Below are 16,724 nucleotides of genomic sequence, written 5' to 3' on the forward strand. Positions count from 1 at the left end.
ATAACCTATAAGTAGGTAAATCTTCCCGTTTAAGGTTGTATATTTTCAACCCCTCGGCTTCGACTATTGAAAGCTGTTACACAATGGAGGGTTCTCTAATACGGAAGATAATGATGATATTCCTTGGGGTCACTAGCTACTGATATGGACCCTGGCTTGGTGGGTTAGGTGACCCGCTAGCCACTGGTGGTCAACTAGTCATCTGGCTAACGTGCCAAATGCAACAAAAGGATTCTCCTTCCGTTGATGACTTTGTCAACCCCCTAAATAAAATCATCGGCATGATGTGGCCATTTCCTGCAGCTTAATTTAGTCGTGAATATGTGATTGCTGGTTGTCTGCCTTCGCACCATCGCTACTCGTTCGTGTAGTTGGTCTTCCGCGGTGCTCCTTTTTCCGTGCGAGACTAGAGTTTGTCGGGGTGTATGATCCGGTGGGATCGACGATATTGACGGAATCAGAGGAATCGAGGTGGAGCTTGACGAATCCGAATCCTGTGGTATGGAGCGTGGTGTGAAGGATCTTGCGCAGGGTGGATGGGTGGGTGGTGGAGAGGTAGGTAAATATGTAGGGAAACTCTCTGGGAGGCCACCTTGAGGCCGTGTTCGCCACTGTATTTGTGCCAGTCTGATCTCGGATACCGATATCAATGGCAACCCATATGCTGATTTCAAAGAGCTTGCTACCGGGGTAACTTCCCTCTCTCTAGCATCTCTACCCCCCCTATACCCAGATGCGGGTCCAGATTTGCATTTGCATATGGAGCTTCACCTGGCTTAGTATGCTCAGTTTAATATTGCAAAGTCATCCTTCCTACTGTCATTGGTATATTCAGTATCCCTGAGATTTCACGTTGTGCTTCACCCAAAGTGAGAGTTGATTGGGGATTTTATTATCGACTAGACTACTAATCGCTGGATCTTCTTACAGGTCTAGATCCGGTCCATATCGACAACTCTAGCTAAATACAGCATCTTGTGCCTTCTTGCGTGGGAATTATACTCTATACAGGTTTTGGGATACGTATCTAGCCAAATATTCGATCTCTACGCCTGGTGACATCCTGTCTGGCTGCACCCGCTTGGTGATCCTCGAATATCGAATATACTAAGAATCCATATAGCCAAAGAAGCTTAGTGGCTGATTTTTGTGCTTGATCGGTACGGACGATCATTCCTCCCAATCTCTCCGCAGGACCACGCGTCCCTAGTAAACTAGGTGGAGCATACTCTGTAGTACAATCTTTGTTTTCGCTCATGAATTCGACCTCGTTCCCAACGCTCTGCTTGTTGCTATAGTGGAATATATGAATCTTAACATTTAGCCAGTTTCCGACCAAGGTAAGGAATCTCCCTACTACCATCTGGCACTCGCCCTTCTTCATATAAGTGAATATAAGGTGACATATCATAATATCTAGGTAGAGATGTTATTTAGACATACCCGTTATACGCAGGCTACATCTAGATAAGATCGAGGTGTACTCTACCGAATAAACCATAGGCTTCTCCGACTCTTCTTCTCAAGATCTACCTTAAAGCATCTGCCAATTGACAGGCCTCACATACCTACTCTTTTCATGTTAGGGTTACTTTCAATAGTAATATCCTCTGTTATCTCGCTTAATTTGACAATACTCTTAATGCAAATATGGCCTAAACGCTTATGTCAAAGCTTAATCGGAGCGTTTCAAGCTGGTTCTCTTGCTAACTTCTTTATAGTTGCAAATATCAGCTCTACTTCTCTCGGGTTTAGAAGCTTTATATCTGGCTGTATAAGCCAAAAAAAGCTTCTGATCTAGTATATCTTATATACTAGGTACTGACTATCAATAGTCTCAAGTTGGTGTTTCCGGGCATTTGCGAATACCCCCGCTCTTGATCATCAATCCATAGTATATTAGATTACTATAGAATTGAGGTGAGTATTTAATATCGTACAGCTCCATTTTACTAGCTTGCTTGTGGTATGACTGACCATAGATCACTACAGTGTCTCTCCCTGCAGCCCAGGCCACCGTTTCTCAACTGGTACCGGGTTGGGATTCATATCCTGGTTAGTGGACAAGAAGGCAAATGCTTGACTATCGAGGGTTGAATTTGCTTGCTAAAGTGCTTCTCTCCCCCATTCGGTCTTCATCTGGTGTTCAGACTCTTCTCGATGACGTTTGTCAACGTACGCTAGTAGGTAGAGTCAGAAAAGAAAAAAAATGACAAAAAAATAATTCTGTGGTTCCAGAGGGGGTCGAACCCTCGACTTCGACGTTATTAGCATCGCACTCTAACCAACTGAGTTATGGAACCAAGTATGCTGGGAGCTAAATTTTAGCCATTATGTTCGAAAACCATATTTTTACCTAGTACTCATCAAAATACGCATCTAATCTATAACATCTACCTGCCTACAACCAGCTATTATAGTACCACCTTTATCTAAAATTCTTTACCCTTTTCTTCCCCCTTCTTAAACGAGGTGAGGATGGGTGAGGCTATAACTGTGCCAAGCGTCCAACACACACCCCTGTGTATTGGTGCGGCCCCAGTAGATAACCATTTTTCATCGGATAACCAATCTACAATTTAGGTATCTTTTGTATGGGAAAGTCCTACGGACGATACTTTTATACCTCATAGACACGCATACAAAATTTCTCAACATTTGAACTAGTTAGGGAAGATATAAGCAGAGATGTACAGTTTGAAGGAATATCAAGTAAACTCAAAGAAAAAAGGCATGTAGTATAACTATCTATCTCTCTATGCATTCACGACGTAGTGTTTGTTGCTTTTAAAATATTATCCTTTATATACGTTAGATATCTAGATAAGACTAGCATTACATTAACTAATTAGGATAGAGTTATCTGATATTTATACCCTTTCTCTTACTTTAGTTAGTCTAAGGGTTGAGAAATTTTGTATAGTGTCTATAAGGTATAAAAGTATCGTTTATAGGACTTTCCCATACAAAAGATACTTATTGTAGATTGCTTATCTGATGAAAAATGGTTATCTACTGGGGGCGCACCAATACACAGGGGTGTGTGCGTTGGACGCTTGGCACAGTTATTAATATTTGACGACTCGGGTAGAGAGACTATGATGGAATTTATTTTTAAAAAAAATAAAAGAATAAGCTGGTTCCAGAGGGGGTCGAACCCTCGACTTCGACGTTATTAGCATCGCACTCTAACCAACTGAGTTATGGAACCGATTATGCTTGTTGATAAATTTTAGCCATTATGTTCGAAAGTCGTATTTTTTAAAGCGGTATTTTCAAGGCGGTATTTTTGTGCATATCAAAATTACGCATCTAATTTATACTCTATAACCACCTGCTAGGTAGTATAATAGGTACCACCTTTATCGAGAGTTCTTTATCTTTTTTTTTTTTTTTTTTTTTCAACGAGGATGGATTAAGCTATATAATATGCAATGACTTGTTAATAGAGACTACATGGTAGTTTAAAAAACAAAAAGATCAAGTTGGTTCCAGAGGGGGTCGAACCCTCGACTTCGACGTTATTAGCATCGCACTCTAACCAACTGAGTTATGGAACCGGATTATATAGTGATGCCGAGAATTTACGTCTATCAAATTTTGCTATATACTGGGGGATTGGGCCTCATTATGCCAGCGGTGAATGGCTTCCTATGCTACCACCCTTTGCACTACTGATTCTAAACCGGTGTTCATTTGTTGGGGATATAATATCTTTTCGATATAGGTGACCTCCGCCTATAACCGCGATTGGGTGCCTTCTACTGAGGACTGCCGTTACTTCGCCTACGAGTAAGGGTTTAGTTGCTAGCGCTAGTATCACAGAATAGATGGCAGATATATGATCCACTTCTCACGTGATTATGTTGCCCTATTGTAAAATACCACATTAAATACCACGCTAATTTATACGCTAAAATATTTAAGTGGAGGTAGACTAATCCTGTCACGGGCCACCTTTGGGGCGTGTTCTGTAGGTAAATCCGCTACTCTACTGGCAAAAGACTAGAAATCTAAGATGAACCTTACAACCGCGCTCGCTATATAGAGGAAATAGTCCGTCATATATCCCACCTAGTTGAACTATTGCAGGCCTTTATTTCTCAGCCGCAAGGCCCATATGCTTAGTTACTAAGTATAGTCTAAGTACCTAGGTATTCACTGAGTGATCACCCTATGCTACGAAATACTTGGCGAGTATGTTGTCGGAAGTTGGGCACCCTTATAAAGCGACGGCACCCCCATCGGGAAAATCGCAACCGTGGCCAAAAATCTGGGATATACTGGTACCTATGCATTTAGACAATGCCTGAGAATGTATTGGATCATCCCATTGATTCCTGGTTGTATAGGCTTGTTTGCTTACGGAGTGATCGCTTGTTTGCCAGATTTAGGGTCTAAATATGTACCCCGCTTCCTCTTCCTCTCTCTTCCTGATTTGTATAGCAGAAGCTATAACATAATCCATAACGAAATAGCGAAGGCCTTACTTTCAGCATGGAGCCTTCGCCGGAGGGTCGATACTTTTATCGTTGCTATTCTTCAGAAAGTGCCGGTGCACTAAGATGTGGGAAATACCCCCACGTCCCTAGGGTGCTATCCCAGAGGCTGCTGCTTCGTGAATTCAGCAGCCACATGATTCGAAGACAGAAAGTCCCTACTGCACTGATATCTGTTACCGTTCGTCCCGTTGAAGCGCTATACCGTGCCCTAGAAAAATACTACGCTCCGCAGCAAGACCCGGAGGACCCAGAAGAGATATGGATCGCGATAATATTTGTGCCACATGACGCCAGTACGAAGCCTCACCATGCTCGCAAACTTGCACAGAAGCTCATGAACAGCAAAGATGCAAACGCTTTTAAATATGAGTATTTGTTCGAACGGGAGATCCCGACGAGCTACCTGAAGCACAGCGTCTCGCTCAAAGAGCTAATCAAACGTGGATCAAGCGACTGGATGTTCCTCGATGCAGAACAATCTTTTCCAAGCCCTCTGAAAGAATTCCGGAAGGTTATAATAAGCGAAATATTGTCGGACGCCTACGGCGCCGGTCGTTGGTTAGGAGGCATCGCCCGAGCTTTCGGTGTCGGGGCACCGGTGTATGAGATCGCGAACAAGATATTTTCAGATTCTCTTGGAAATTTCGGGCACATTGGTAAGAATCGCCAATATGTCGATGTGTATTGGGCAAATAATGGAGAAGACCTTGAATGTCACGGTGGTATTGAGTTTGGGAGCATATGCGATATTGAAGACGGAATCAAGGATGAGCTCGATTCCTGGCTTGGTGTATTTGAATAAAGAGCTAGCTGGGGGTTTGATGTAGTTCTCAATGTTGGTCATTCTTTTCTTACTTTGATTCATGTCTCTGGACATTATACATAAGATAAACATGTCTTTTTGGATGTCCTAGGAAGAAAGACGAACAGGCGCGTAAAACATACACAGGTTCCAATTTATACCAAGGCACATGGCACAGTTACGGTCTACATCCATGTACTTGGCAGACAGGCCTGGAGAACCCCAGACAACAGTTAAACCCCGGAATATCTAATCTAGAAACCCACATAGACTACGCTGGCCAGATGTTCTACGAACGCTTTCAAAACCTCGACCTCGACAAGGCTGAACTGGAAGTTTTCAAACTTTTTTTTGGATTCCATTGTTCTTTTTGTCGATCGGGGTCCGGTTCGAATCGGCGTTTGTCCTTTCTAAATACCAGTAGTGGGGGAAATCTGGTACGAGGAAGAGAAGAGAGGAAACAACATCACAACCTCGTTTGTCGCATTGAGCCCATGCAAGCACGCCTAGATTGACGTGTGTGTATGTAGTAAAACACCAAGATCGAAACCAGACCAGACCGTGCCACAAGTCCACTAACCAGCCCTCGCGCAAGAACCTGATTTCGTTTTCTCGTATCAATAAAAAAAAAGGCTTTCTATTATCTTTTTTGCGCTCTCTGCTCCTCTCTCTCACGATCGTTTCTCCATAATCGACCTTCCGGGACTTTCGGCGTTATAAAAACCAAAAAGTCAATCCACACAAACCATCACCTCCAGTCGAAACGTCGGAAATCGTAGAAATGGCCGAGAGTCGGCAGGCGGGAATGGGTTGAGCAGCGCGGCGGTTTAGGGCTGAGGAAGATAGGAGGTTGAAGGTACGGCAAGAAAGAAAAGCGGGGGACTCGATTTTGGCCGAAGAGTAATCATGAAAAACCGGTCGTAAGGGATATGCGAGAGAAGAAGAGAGACAAAATAGACGACGCGAGCGAAATTTCGTTTTGGTGAATTTTAACGGAGACGGCGGGCCTCGCGCTCGGACTCGAGCAGGCAGAGGATGTCGTCAACGCGGACTGGTGCGGAGGAATAGATGTTAGTGATGTGGTTCGGTAAAGTTTTCGTCTTTTGGGTCGATTTTCGAAAAATTCCATATTTCAACATGGGGCCTCTTTTCATTGTAGAATGAATGTATAGACCCCCGTGTGATTCCTCCTCTTGTGATCCCAAAAGACAAACGGATTCAAGGAGATCAATGTCGCATACCTGGGCCCTTGACGTTACGGATGATGGAACGCGAGGTGTCGTCCATGAACTCGACGCGGACCTGGGTGACACCACCACGGGATCCTAAATGAATAGACCACAAATTAGCCATTGCTATTCCTCCAAGTGTCTGGTTTTCATCGGTTTGTTTCGGGCGATCCGGGGCGCAATGGGTGCACCCCGCGAATATCGAATATCGAATTGTGGGTTTTGGAGCTTCAAAAGGCTGGGAAAGCACATACCGGTGCGGCCGAGGACACGGGTCACCTTGACGAGCTTAACGGGCTGCTTGCTGGAATCCATCTTGGAGGTCTGGAGAGGGCGTTGAGCTCGAGGGTTGGAGTTGGTTGGACTGAAGGTAAATGAGTGTTGAAGTGGAATTTGGCCTGTGTGGGTTCGTGCAAATTACGCGAGGGCTCAGGGCTGGACACCTGAGCCGTCAGGCATCAGATGAGTCAGCGCATAAAAATTGACACCTGGGCCATCAGGCAGAACATATTTTCGCTGAACTCCGATATCGTTCAGCATCACCAGTCGATGTTGGCTTCCACATCCAATTATTCTACAAAAAAATATAAAAAAATTATTGAAGGCTCTACCAAGCATATCCTATAGACAATCCAAATAGCCATATACCAAATAATTCTATCACGTGGGCTCATACTGTCCAACGAACACGGTACATACTCCTCTGGTCCCGTCACTAGTTTACCGGAGTAGTCTGCCCCTCCAATTTCTGCCGCAAGAAGCTCCGGTCTCTCTCTCCCTCTGACTCTTCCGGACTATATCAATTGTTCTTCCTTCTCTCCAAGATATATTTACCGTCTCAGAATTTCAATTGACTCGATCTCTTTGTCAATTGATCTCCCATCAGCTTATCCCCCCACCAAAAACCCGTGAAAACCCCGCGCCGCACCGCTCTATCGCCATGGATCTCGTCAACCAGTGAGTCAACCTGAATTACAAACCGCATTAAGATCCCTACTAACCCATATATTCTAAACAGCCTGGAAGGCCGTCTTCTCTTCGCCGTCCCCAAAAGCAAGTTCCCTCCCAAACCGTGACTCATAGACCTCTGCGAGCAGTGGTACCCAAGAACCAAGAAACAAAGACAAAGATAAAGAACCCAAGACTGACGACGCAAATCCACTGTACAGAGGGACGTCTGCAACAAGCAACCCTCGACCTCCTCGCCGGCTGTGACGTCCAGTTCCGCCGCGAAACCCGCCTCGACATCGCGCTGGTCAAGAACCTGCCCATTGCGCTGATCTTCCTGCCCGCCGCCGACATCCCGACCTTCGTCGGCGAAGGCCGCGTCGATCTCGGAATCACTGGCCGCGACCAAGTCGCCGAGCACGATGCCACCCTGCCCGCTGGCGAGGTCTCCGGCGTCGAGGAAATCCTCGACCTAGGCTTCGGCGCCTGCAAGCTGCAGGTGCAAGTCCCGGAGAAGGGTCAGCTCAAGGAGGCCAAGGACCTCGTTGGCTCCAACGTTGTGACCAGCTTCACTGCCCTCACCGAGGCTTTCTTCCGTAAACTGGAAGGTGCCGAGGCTGGCCAGAAGCTCGCCACGAAGATCAAGTATGTCGGCGGTAGTGTTGAGGCTGCTTGCGCCCTCGGCGTCGCGGATGGTATCGTTGATCTTGTTGGTATGTTGTGATAAGCGCTAGACAAACTGAAATACTGGAATGCTGGAATCCGTCGCTAACACTCAAATCTTCTCTTCAGAGTCCGGTGAGACTATGAAGGCCGCCGGCCTGAAGGCAATTGACACCGTCGTCTCCAGCACCGCCGTGCTGGTCAAGTCCCGCCAGTCCAACAGTGACATCCTCACCCTCCTCACTTCCCGTCTGCGTGGTGTCATCACCGCCCAGAAGTTCGTCCTGTGCCAATACAACATCCCGCGTGATCAGCTGCCCGTCGCATCTAAGATCACCCCCGGCAAGCGCGCGCCTACTATCACTGCGCTCGAGGAGGAGGGATGGGTTGCTGTCAGCTCGATGGTGGAGAAGAAGCGCATTGCTACGGTAATGGATGAGCTCATTAAGGTTGGCGCGAGTGATATCTTGGTTATGAACATTGCCAACTCGCGCACGGATTAAAGATTTGATGATGATATTTGTTTTCTTTTTGGGGTTTTTATAGCATCCTTCTCATGATCTTTTTTTTTTAACTTTATATACTGTGATGGAATTTTCCGGGATACTGGTTCCTTTTCTTCTGTTTGGTTTCGATAGAGACTGTCTCGCTATTCCAATGGGTATTGGACTGATAGGACAAAAAGCACATACATACCTAGCTAGGTAGAATGGGATAGGATTATATAGCGTGTGTGCAAGGAGATTTATCCACGTTCGTATATTGAGCTCTGCTTTGGCTTTCTTGTCTATCTTTCTTTTTCTATATAAATACCCCAATCCTCCCCTACTATATGAACAAGAATATACCAGATTCAATGCCAGTATGATACAGCTAAACCCCTAATGCCATATAAACAAACCCTACCGAAAACCACATAACCAATCAAAAATCATCAAACATATGGCAATGGTATCATCAAAAGGTCATAAAAAAAAAAAGGCAAACGCCAGAAACAAAACAAAACCCTATCACAATTCCTTCTCCCCCAATCCAACCCCCTCCTTCCTCCCCCGATGAATAGCCCTAAGACACTGTCCAACCCCCTCAAGATCCCCAAGCAACCCAACATGCCCACGCTCACTCTTCACCAATCCATCCTTGATAATCCTATATCCAGGTGGCAACATAGCAGCCGAAGCAAGACAGACTCCATCCCCAGCCGCAAACGCAAGATCATCGTACGCATCAACCTGCTTGATACTCTCACGCGAGACAACCCGCGCACCATACACAGTCGGCAACGTCTTCCCGTACAGCACTGCCGCAGGCGGGTATCTGTTCTCGGAATGGTGCGTCGGCCGGAACGCAAGGTTCTCCTTGAACCGTTTGGTCTCTGCCAGCGTGCGCTTTAGATACTCCCTCGCCGCGGGGAGTGGGATAGTGCTCGTCGTTGCTATTTTGTTGGTTGCGGTACTGCTGCGCGGGTGTGCGCCTGGTCCAACTAAGCCGTCCGCCGGGTTCTGGGCTTTCTCGGCTGCGTATGCGGCGTACGAGGCTGGGTTGTGCGGTGTGTTGTTATTGCGGGCGTAGATGTCCTTCTCCGTTCCCGTGAGGGCGTGTCCGTCGTGCGGGTGGTTGTGTAGGTCTTGGGAGAGGTATTCATCCGAGTCCTCGCGCGGACCCATGGAGAAGCGCTTTCCGATTATGGGAATGTCTTTGAAGCCAAGGGTTGTTGGCGTTGGGGGTGCGGGGAGAGCTGGGCCCGTGCAAGGGGAGAGACGGTGGTCTTCCCAGGTTTGGGGGTCGAAGAAGTCGATACGGAATTCTTTTTTGCTTTGTTTGTCGATGAAGCAGTGCCCGTCTTCTGGGAGGAGGGCGAAGCTCGTTCGGAAGGTGAAGTTTACTTGCGCTGTTAGAACGCGGGAACTGAGGAGGACGTCGTCGCCGCTGCGGAGGGGTCCGAGGATGTTCACGCAGTGCTGGGGTACGCCTGCGTACACGACTCCGGCGAAGAGATCGGGTCGTTCGTTGACCGCGTGTCGGGTTATCAGACCGCCCAGACTGTGTGCGATGACTGTAGCGCCGCGTCGGGATTCACCTGGTGCAGGCTCCTGGTTGCATGGTAGACTCTCCAGGAAGGCGATGAGCCTGCGTGAGAGCAGCTCGGGGCTTAGGCGCCAGTCGTATCCGTAATCGTGGACACGCAAATCGCCACGCAGGGCATTTTCGCTCTTGCGCAAACGCTTCATCAATCGTCGACAGACGTCCACCGGGCCAACGTGGGAGAGAACCCCAGATGGAATGATGGTCTCTTCCATGCGTTCCTCGTCCTCCGGGTGCAGACCAACCTCCAAGTCTACTTTCCGTAGATTGAGACCAACCTTCATTGGCACCCACAGTTGACGATGGGGTGGTTTAGCAGACCGCAGGATTGATCCTCGGTAGCCTCCCAGAATCACAACATCGCCCGTGAGATCTGCCATTGCTTCTTCCAACACTGGATGTGTTATGTTAGGATTGTTCCGTGGAGTTAGCGGTGGAGTTGCAGCCCGCGGTGGTTGTTCCCCTTTGGCAGTACCATTAACACCATTGCTGTTATTGGATGAACTGTTTCCAAGATCTGGCAGGAACGGACGAGAGCCCCAATCATTGCGGATATCCTGTAAATGGAGATTCGGCATGCTGAGCAGCCTGCTACTCGAGTCTTGAAGACTATCCTTGATTGCCTTGAACCGGCTGTTCACCTGGGTATGCACATTCTCGTACAATGGCCGCTGCTCTAGGGACGATGCCGTGGACGACGCACGTAGATACAGCGATTGATCCGACGAGGACCTCCGCAGACTTGGTGGTCGACCAGGCATCGCTGAACTAGGCCTCCGTATGAAGGAATGTTTCGCGGCTGAGGTTCCATCTGGCGAGCGTAGCTCAGGTATCGACTGAGCGGCTTCCCCGTCATCATCAACGCTAGAGCTGCTTGGTGCAAAAGCTGACGGCGGCGAGCGTAGGACCAGCGATGAAGTTCTTTTCGGCACTCCCGTGTTCTTCTTAGCTGCGGGAGCTACCGTCTGGCTGCGGATTCGGTTTTGGCCATTGGGCGCACGGAACGAGAGAGAAGGCCGTTTCCTCAAGGAGGTCAGATCAGGGAAGAATCTCTTCAGCTCGCCGGACCAGGCGCGTGGTCGACGAGGCAGTGTGTTCTTCAATAAAGCCCCGACAAAGCCAGACCGCTGGCTCACGGCTGAATCTTTCGACCCAGCCTTTTCAGGGGCCGTGGCAAAAAGATCGCTTCGAGGGCCATGCGCGAGGCCTGGTTCGGGTTGTTTGTACTGCGGAGAGGGGTATGATGCCCGAGGCTTATGTCCGGACTTCCGTTCGCGCGGTGATGGTGCCGGTGGTGGTGTTGGTACTTTTTCGACCTCGGGCTCCTCTGACTCCGGCTCGGCCGTGATTTCCGATGCAAATAGGCCATCCTCGCCAATAGTATCCGGTATCGTGGAGAAATATGACCCCTGATGTTCCAGCACGCGGTTCTTCTCTTCCACGGGGGTCGCTCGGGCCTTCATGCGGCTCTGCTCGCGCCCAATGCTAACCCCCACCACGTCGCCGGCGGCATCTTCATCGGTGACCTCGATTGAGTGTGGGAGTGGTTCGTCGCTATCGGAGCTGGAGAAGGATGAATAATGGGAGGGGGAGTCTGAGACGACCAAATTCGAGGATGTCTCCGATGAGTACAATGTCTGGTTCTGCGGGTGTGTTGAGGCGACCGCCGCCGCAGCGGTTTCCGGGGCCAGGCGTGAGGAATATGGTCGGTTGGCGGGGGTTGAGGCCATGGCGATTTATGCCGAGAAAAGAGAAAAGCTCTGAAACCAGTTCAAAGCATGAGGTCGTACAAGTGTGTAACTATCCCAACACTTGGCATTGGATGATGCACACCAATGTGGGCCGCACGTGGAGCAAGAATTCAAAGAGCTTGGCCCTGGATGTATATTGTACAAGGTATATTTGGAAGGAAGAATGTTCAATGTTGTTTTATTTTTCGAGAGATGCGTTCATAAAGGCCGGAAACAGGTGGGTTCCACCAGCACAGCCTTCTCGGGTCGGTCGGATGTTGACAAAAACCTTGGAAGTTTATGATATTCCGGTTTGTACTTGCTTAGTCTTCTTACTTGGTTCTAAGGTTGGTATTGGATGTCTAAAAAATTGTCAAGAATTAAGCAAAATACCAAATGCTTGGCTTAACAAGGTACATGGACTACCTATGAACCTATCTCTTTCATGTACATGTATGATCGACATTCCTATTGAATATGGGGGACGTCCTAAAATTTTGGTATCTTTTTTGCATGTGAGAATTCTAAGGTTGAGATAGAGTCTGTTTAATAAGCCAACACGTTATCCATGGATCTACCCGTGGACTTGGAATAGCTCTACACTCGTATTCGTATACCTTGGAACTATCTATCCCCTCCCAAACCGACCAGTCCGAATCTCCTCCGCACCCTTATTCGCAATCTCCTGATTCCTCTCAGCACCTTCATCAGACCCAAAAGCCCGATCAACAGCCGTATTCAATGCTCCACGCAATGACTCTCCAGCACCCTATACCACAATCAGAACCCCATTTCCCCCAAGATCGAAAACATATCAACTCACATGAACCGACGCTGCAACGCCCTTCACTTTATTTCCGAACCCCTCACCAGCCCTGGCAGCTCTAGAATCCTCAATTTCCGCCCGCTGCGCCGTACTGGCCGTGTGCGGGAGCGGCGCATCCCCTACAACTCGATCATCGCTGCGAGACGGCGACGGTGAGAGCGGTCGCTGGCGGGTCTGAGTTGGTCCACCCGCTGATGACCGCGAGTAACTGGATCCTGTGGCTGGATTGTAGCCCTTGGTTTCGTCGTACTGGGATCGTGTATCGTGCAGGCCTGTTGGGAGGCCTGGGGCGCCGGTCGAGGAGCCGCCACCCACTGCGCCGCGGGAAATTTGGGTCAGATCGGCGTGTTCGTAGCTTTGGTAAGCTCGTGACATGATTGTATATATATTTGATTATTTGTTGGTCTGGTGTTATCAAGGGAATTGTCATTGAGTGTTCTCGTAGTTCTTCGGTTCATACTTCCTTGACAATGACGTCATTATGAAGGCATACAAATTGTATAAATCGGTTTGTTAGCACTGGAGATATCACAGAGCTAGTATGTACATTTGTATATGCATATATCCCTTTTATGTCCAAATAGACGTAAATAATGCATCCCCAAGAAACTGATTATTCAACAACTCCTTCTTTGAGCCGGGGTAAAGCCGAGGTCCAAGGAGCAGTTTTCCTAATATGGAGCGTCTCCGATGCTACATGGATATTTTTATATCTCCGCATTTTCTCCCTTCTTTACAACACAGCTTCTCTCTAAACTGCTAATTCTCCAAACATCCTTCAAAATGTCCAACAAACAAATCATCTACACCACTCCTCCGGCCCCGGCCATCAACCCCTCTCTCAGCAATGGTACCTTCCGCCTAAATACCGTGCCCATCCCCAAAGATGTCCCCACAGACCAGCTCCTCGTACGCGTACACTACCTCTCCCTCGACCCCGCCATGCGCCAATGGCTCACCGCCAAGCGCTCCTACATCGCCCCCGTTGAGCAAGGCGCTATAATGCGCGGCCAGAGCATCGCCCAAGTCCTCGCCGTAGGCAGCGATCTGACCTCCAAGTACACCAAGGGCGACTGGGTCGTCGCCGGCTCCGGCTGGCAGGAGTACGCGGTGGTCAGCGCAAAAGAAGCACAAAAGATAACCGTGCCGGCTGGCGGACGGCCCACGGATGCGATGTCCGTGCTTGGCATGACCGGGCTGACGGCCTACTTTGGTATGGTGGAGATCGCGCAGGTGAAGAAGGGTGACACGGTTGTTGTTTCTGGTGCTGCGGGCGCGACGGGCATGGTTGCTGGCCAGATTGCGCGCATTAAGGGCGCTAAGCGCGTTGTGGGGTTGGCGGGGAGCAAGGACAAGTGTGATTTCTTGGTTAAGGAATTGGGCTTTGATGCTGCGGTCAATTATAAGGATCCGGATTGGAAGAAGCAGCTGAAGCTCGCTACGCCTGAGTACATTGATGTCTTCTTTGATAATACCGGTGGTGATATCCTTGATGCTTGCTTGGCGAGGGCGGCTCAGAATTCGCGCTTTGCTATCTGTGGTGCTATCAGTCAGTATAATGCTGCTAAGCCGCAGGGCCCGGCTAGTTTTATGAGTGTGATTGTGAGTTCTTCCTGGGTTTGGGGGTATTATTTTTTGAGGGGACATCGGGCTAATTGATAACAGTCGCAACGGATCACCTTGAAGGGCTTCATTGTCTTCGATTTTGCGAAGCAATACTCTGCTGCGCTCAAGGAACTCGGCTCTTGGTTGGCTGAGGGTAAGCTCAAGCGCAAAGAGCATATCGTGCCTGGTGGCTTGGAGGCGGCGCCTCAGGGTCTTATTGACCTCTATGCTGGTGCTAACACCGGTAAGATGATGGTTGAGGTGGCGCCGATCAGCGAAGCGTTGGCTCCAAAGGCCAAGCTCTGAGTATATCTATGGACAGCACGTATTTGTCTACTAGCTTCATATGTAGGTACTAAATATATTTCCAGCTGGAGCAAATCTCAAAATATTTCCAACCGAAGTCAGCTTAATATTAAACAGTAAAATATATCCCATCGAGTTCTTTTTTTTTCTTGTTCTCTGTTTTCGGTCTACCTAGGTAGTTACGAACTAGATAACTATTGATATTAAATAGATAAAACTTGATTTTGGAATATAATGGTTAAAAATTACCAATAGTCATAATCGGTTCCATAACTCAGTTGGTTAGAGTGCGATGCTAATAACGTCGAAGTCGAGGGTTCGACCCCCTCTGGAACCACGATTTCCTTTTTTCTTTTTTCTTTTATTTTTATATAAATTCCATCATAATCGCTCTCCTCTACTAAGGTATCGAATGTTTGTACTACTTACTGTAGAATTAGATTAAGTAGAAAGTTTATTTTGCTTTATTCTTTATATGCCCAAACATTATGGACTTACAGGATTGTTGTTTTGTGCAGAATGGGTTACGATAAACGCAATTTGAATTGTACGACAGTGTCTCGCTTCTTCAAGATTTGCCGTTTATTCTAGCTGCATGAAATTTATTAAACTTTTCGCTAGCAAACTGAGCAACCTTCCATGTTTCTATCTTAAGCATGAAATAAAAGCTCTGCCACTGGGTTGTGCCCGTTTTGCTTAGCGATAAATAGTGGTGTCCGACCCTAAAAGCCTTTCAAGTTCATATCAATCTTTCCTGTCTCGAGCAGCAATTTCACAATTGCCTCTTGCCCAGTATCTGCTGCCCAGAACAATGGTGTCTAGCCCCTATGGTCTATCGAATTCAAGTTTACTTTCTCTGTCTCAATCAATAGTTGCACCACGGTTGAGTATTCCTTTGCTGTAGCGTAGGATAATGCAGTTCGGCCCCAATACCCTATTAAGTCCATATCAACCTTCCCTGCATCGAGTAACAGCTTCGCTACATTTTTGTGGTTATTCTGTGCCAAAATGGCAAGTGGGGTCCTTCTCTAAAAGTCCTTCGAGTCTATACTAACAGTTTCTGTCTGAAGTAGCAACTTCACCACCGCCTCCTGCCCATTCTCTGCAGCCCAGAACAATGGCGTCCAGCCCCTAAGGCCAACAGAGTCTGCATTTGCTTTTTTCTGTCTGCATCAATAAGTGCACGATGGACTCGTGTCCTTTTGCTGCAGTGTAAGAAAGAGGCGTGAGGCCAATATCATCTGTTATACTGATATTAGCTCCTCCTAGGATCAAATGGTGAGCGGTAGCCTCATTCCCATTTTTAGCAGCCCATAAAAGAGCGGAGCTCCCTAAATTTCGAGCATTGTTTCGATAGAGCCATGGGCTCAGGATAGTATGAAGGCGGACACATGTTCGAGACAATGAGCTTATATCCTTTTGTTCTTCCAGGAATAACAACAGCAACAGAACCAATTCTGTTGGCAGCATTAACAGAAACATTTGATCTGAAAGGTTTAGGTGTTGGAGAATCGGTGTTAAAGTTTCAGGCATATTGCCAGGGAGGTACTCTGCATGGCTTGATTGCAGTAACTCTCCCGGGGTAATAGTTTCCTCTAAACACTCTATTGGTATTAACCAGATTGGTGGGAAGGGCAGCTCCTGGATAAGTCTTGTTTGGGAGACAATCAAGACGACGAAGTAACTCGATACTTGAACACTTGAGGAAGGGTGTTCTGCAATTTCCGACTCTGTAGACCAAACATCGGAGTGCTTGATTCTAATTTTAACAAATTACAGTCCCACATTTCTTCATCTTTCTCTAATGACTTGCGAGTGGCGGACACAATTTTCGGATTTGATGTTAACCAAAAGGCGCCCCAACAATTTGTTGACAAAACCGTTGTTTTCTTTTAGGGTCATTTTGCCCCACGTAGATTATAGTGGATCATCTGATAATAAAAATCCATGGATGATGATTGACATCGAATGTGTCAAAAGTCTAAATTCGCTCCCGACGCTTCTGGCCACATGCAGTCAACCTTTTGG

At 47.6% G+C, this 16,724-nt stretch overlaps 8 protein-coding genes across 8 annotated transcripts; 3 read left to right on the forward strand and 5 right to left on the reverse strand.

The window, feature by feature from the left end:
* Nucleotides 1-309: 309 nt before the first annotated feature.
* Nucleotides 310-759, reverse strand: N7487_007606 (uncharacterized protein; the record flags this gene model as incomplete). The annotated part of the gene is made up of 2 exons (XM_056875336.1): nucleotides 310-705; nucleotides 730-759. 2 exons carry the CDS (start codon nucleotides 757-759, stop codon nucleotides 310-312), a joined length of 426 nt encoding a protein of 141 aa, XP_056727524.1.
* Nucleotides 760-4,635: 3,876 nt separating this feature from the next.
* On the forward strand, nucleotides 4,636-5,304 carry N7487_007607 (uncharacterized protein; the record flags this gene model as incomplete). The annotated part of the gene is made up of 1 exon (XM_056875337.1): nucleotides 4,636-5,304. One exon carries the CDS (start codon nucleotides 4,636-4,638, stop codon nucleotides 5,302-5,304), a length of 669 nt encoding a protein of 222 aa, XP_056727525.1.
* Nucleotides 5,305-6,090: 786 nt separating this feature from the next.
* Nucleotides 6,091-7,327, reverse strand: N7487_007608 (40S ribosomal eS28 domain-containing protein; the record flags this gene model as incomplete). The annotated part of the gene is made up of 5 exons (XM_056875338.1): nucleotides 6,091-6,355; nucleotides 6,546-6,629; nucleotides 6,788-6,931; nucleotides 6,977-7,107; nucleotides 7,233-7,327. Coding segments are annotated over 5 exons (516 nt in total), but the record flags the coding sequence as incomplete, so codon positions are not given.
* A 146-nt stretch (nucleotides 7,328-7,473) lies between these two features.
* On the forward strand, nucleotides 7,474-8,647 carry N7487_007609 (ATP phosphoribosyltransferase; the record flags this gene model as incomplete). Its single annotated transcript, XM_056875339.1, has 4 exons — nucleotides 7,474-7,490; nucleotides 7,552-7,586; nucleotides 7,703-8,194; nucleotides 8,274-8,647. The coding sequence occupies 4 exons, from the start codon at nucleotides 7,474-7,476 to the stop codon at nucleotides 8,645-8,647; spliced, it is 918 nt and encodes a 305-aa protein (XP_056727527.1).
* A 507-nt stretch (nucleotides 8,648-9,154) lies between these two features.
* Nucleotides 9,155-11,959, reverse strand: N7487_007610 (uncharacterized protein; the record flags this gene model as incomplete). Its single annotated transcript, XM_056875340.1, has 1 exon — nucleotides 9,155-11,959. The coding sequence occupies one exon, from the start codon at nucleotides 11,957-11,959 to the stop codon at nucleotides 9,155-9,157; it is 2,805 nt and encodes a 934-aa protein (XP_056727528.1).
* A 628-nt stretch (nucleotides 11,960-12,587) lies between these two features.
* On the reverse strand, nucleotides 12,588-13,160 carry dprC (the record flags this gene model as incomplete). Its single annotated transcript, XM_056875341.1, has 2 exons — nucleotides 12,588-12,728; nucleotides 12,783-13,160. 2 exons carry the CDS (start codon nucleotides 13,158-13,160, stop codon nucleotides 12,588-12,590), a joined length of 519 nt encoding a protein of 172 aa, XP_056727529.1.
* Nucleotides 13,161-13,568: 408 nt separating this feature from the next.
* N7487_007612 (MDR family NADP-dependent oxidoreductase) lies at nucleotides 13,569-14,696 on the forward strand (the record flags this gene model as incomplete). Its single annotated transcript, XM_056875342.1, has 2 exons — nucleotides 13,569-14,387; nucleotides 14,451-14,696. 2 exons carry the CDS (start codon nucleotides 13,569-13,571, stop codon nucleotides 14,694-14,696), a joined length of 1,065 nt encoding a protein of 354 aa, XP_056727530.1.
* A 722-nt stretch (nucleotides 14,697-15,418) lies between these two features.
* Nucleotides 15,419-16,229, reverse strand: N7487_007613 (ankyrin repeat domain-containing protein; the record flags this gene model as incomplete). The annotated part of the gene is made up of 4 exons (XM_056875343.1): nucleotides 15,419-15,514; nucleotides 15,548-15,724; nucleotides 15,752-15,859; nucleotides 15,882-16,229. The coding sequence occupies 4 exons, from the start codon at nucleotides 16,227-16,229 to the stop codon at nucleotides 15,419-15,421; spliced, it is 729 nt and encodes a 242-aa protein (XP_056727531.1).
* Nucleotides 16,230-16,724: the final 495 nt, after the last annotated feature.

Source organism: Penicillium crustosum, assembly GCF_028827405.1.
Source record: "Penicillium crustosum strain IBT 35664 chromosome Unknown utg000003l_segment0_segment0, whole genome shotgun sequence".
NCBI lineage: Eukaryota > Fungi > Ascomycota > Eurotiomycetes > Eurotiales > Aspergillaceae > Penicillium > Penicillium crustosum.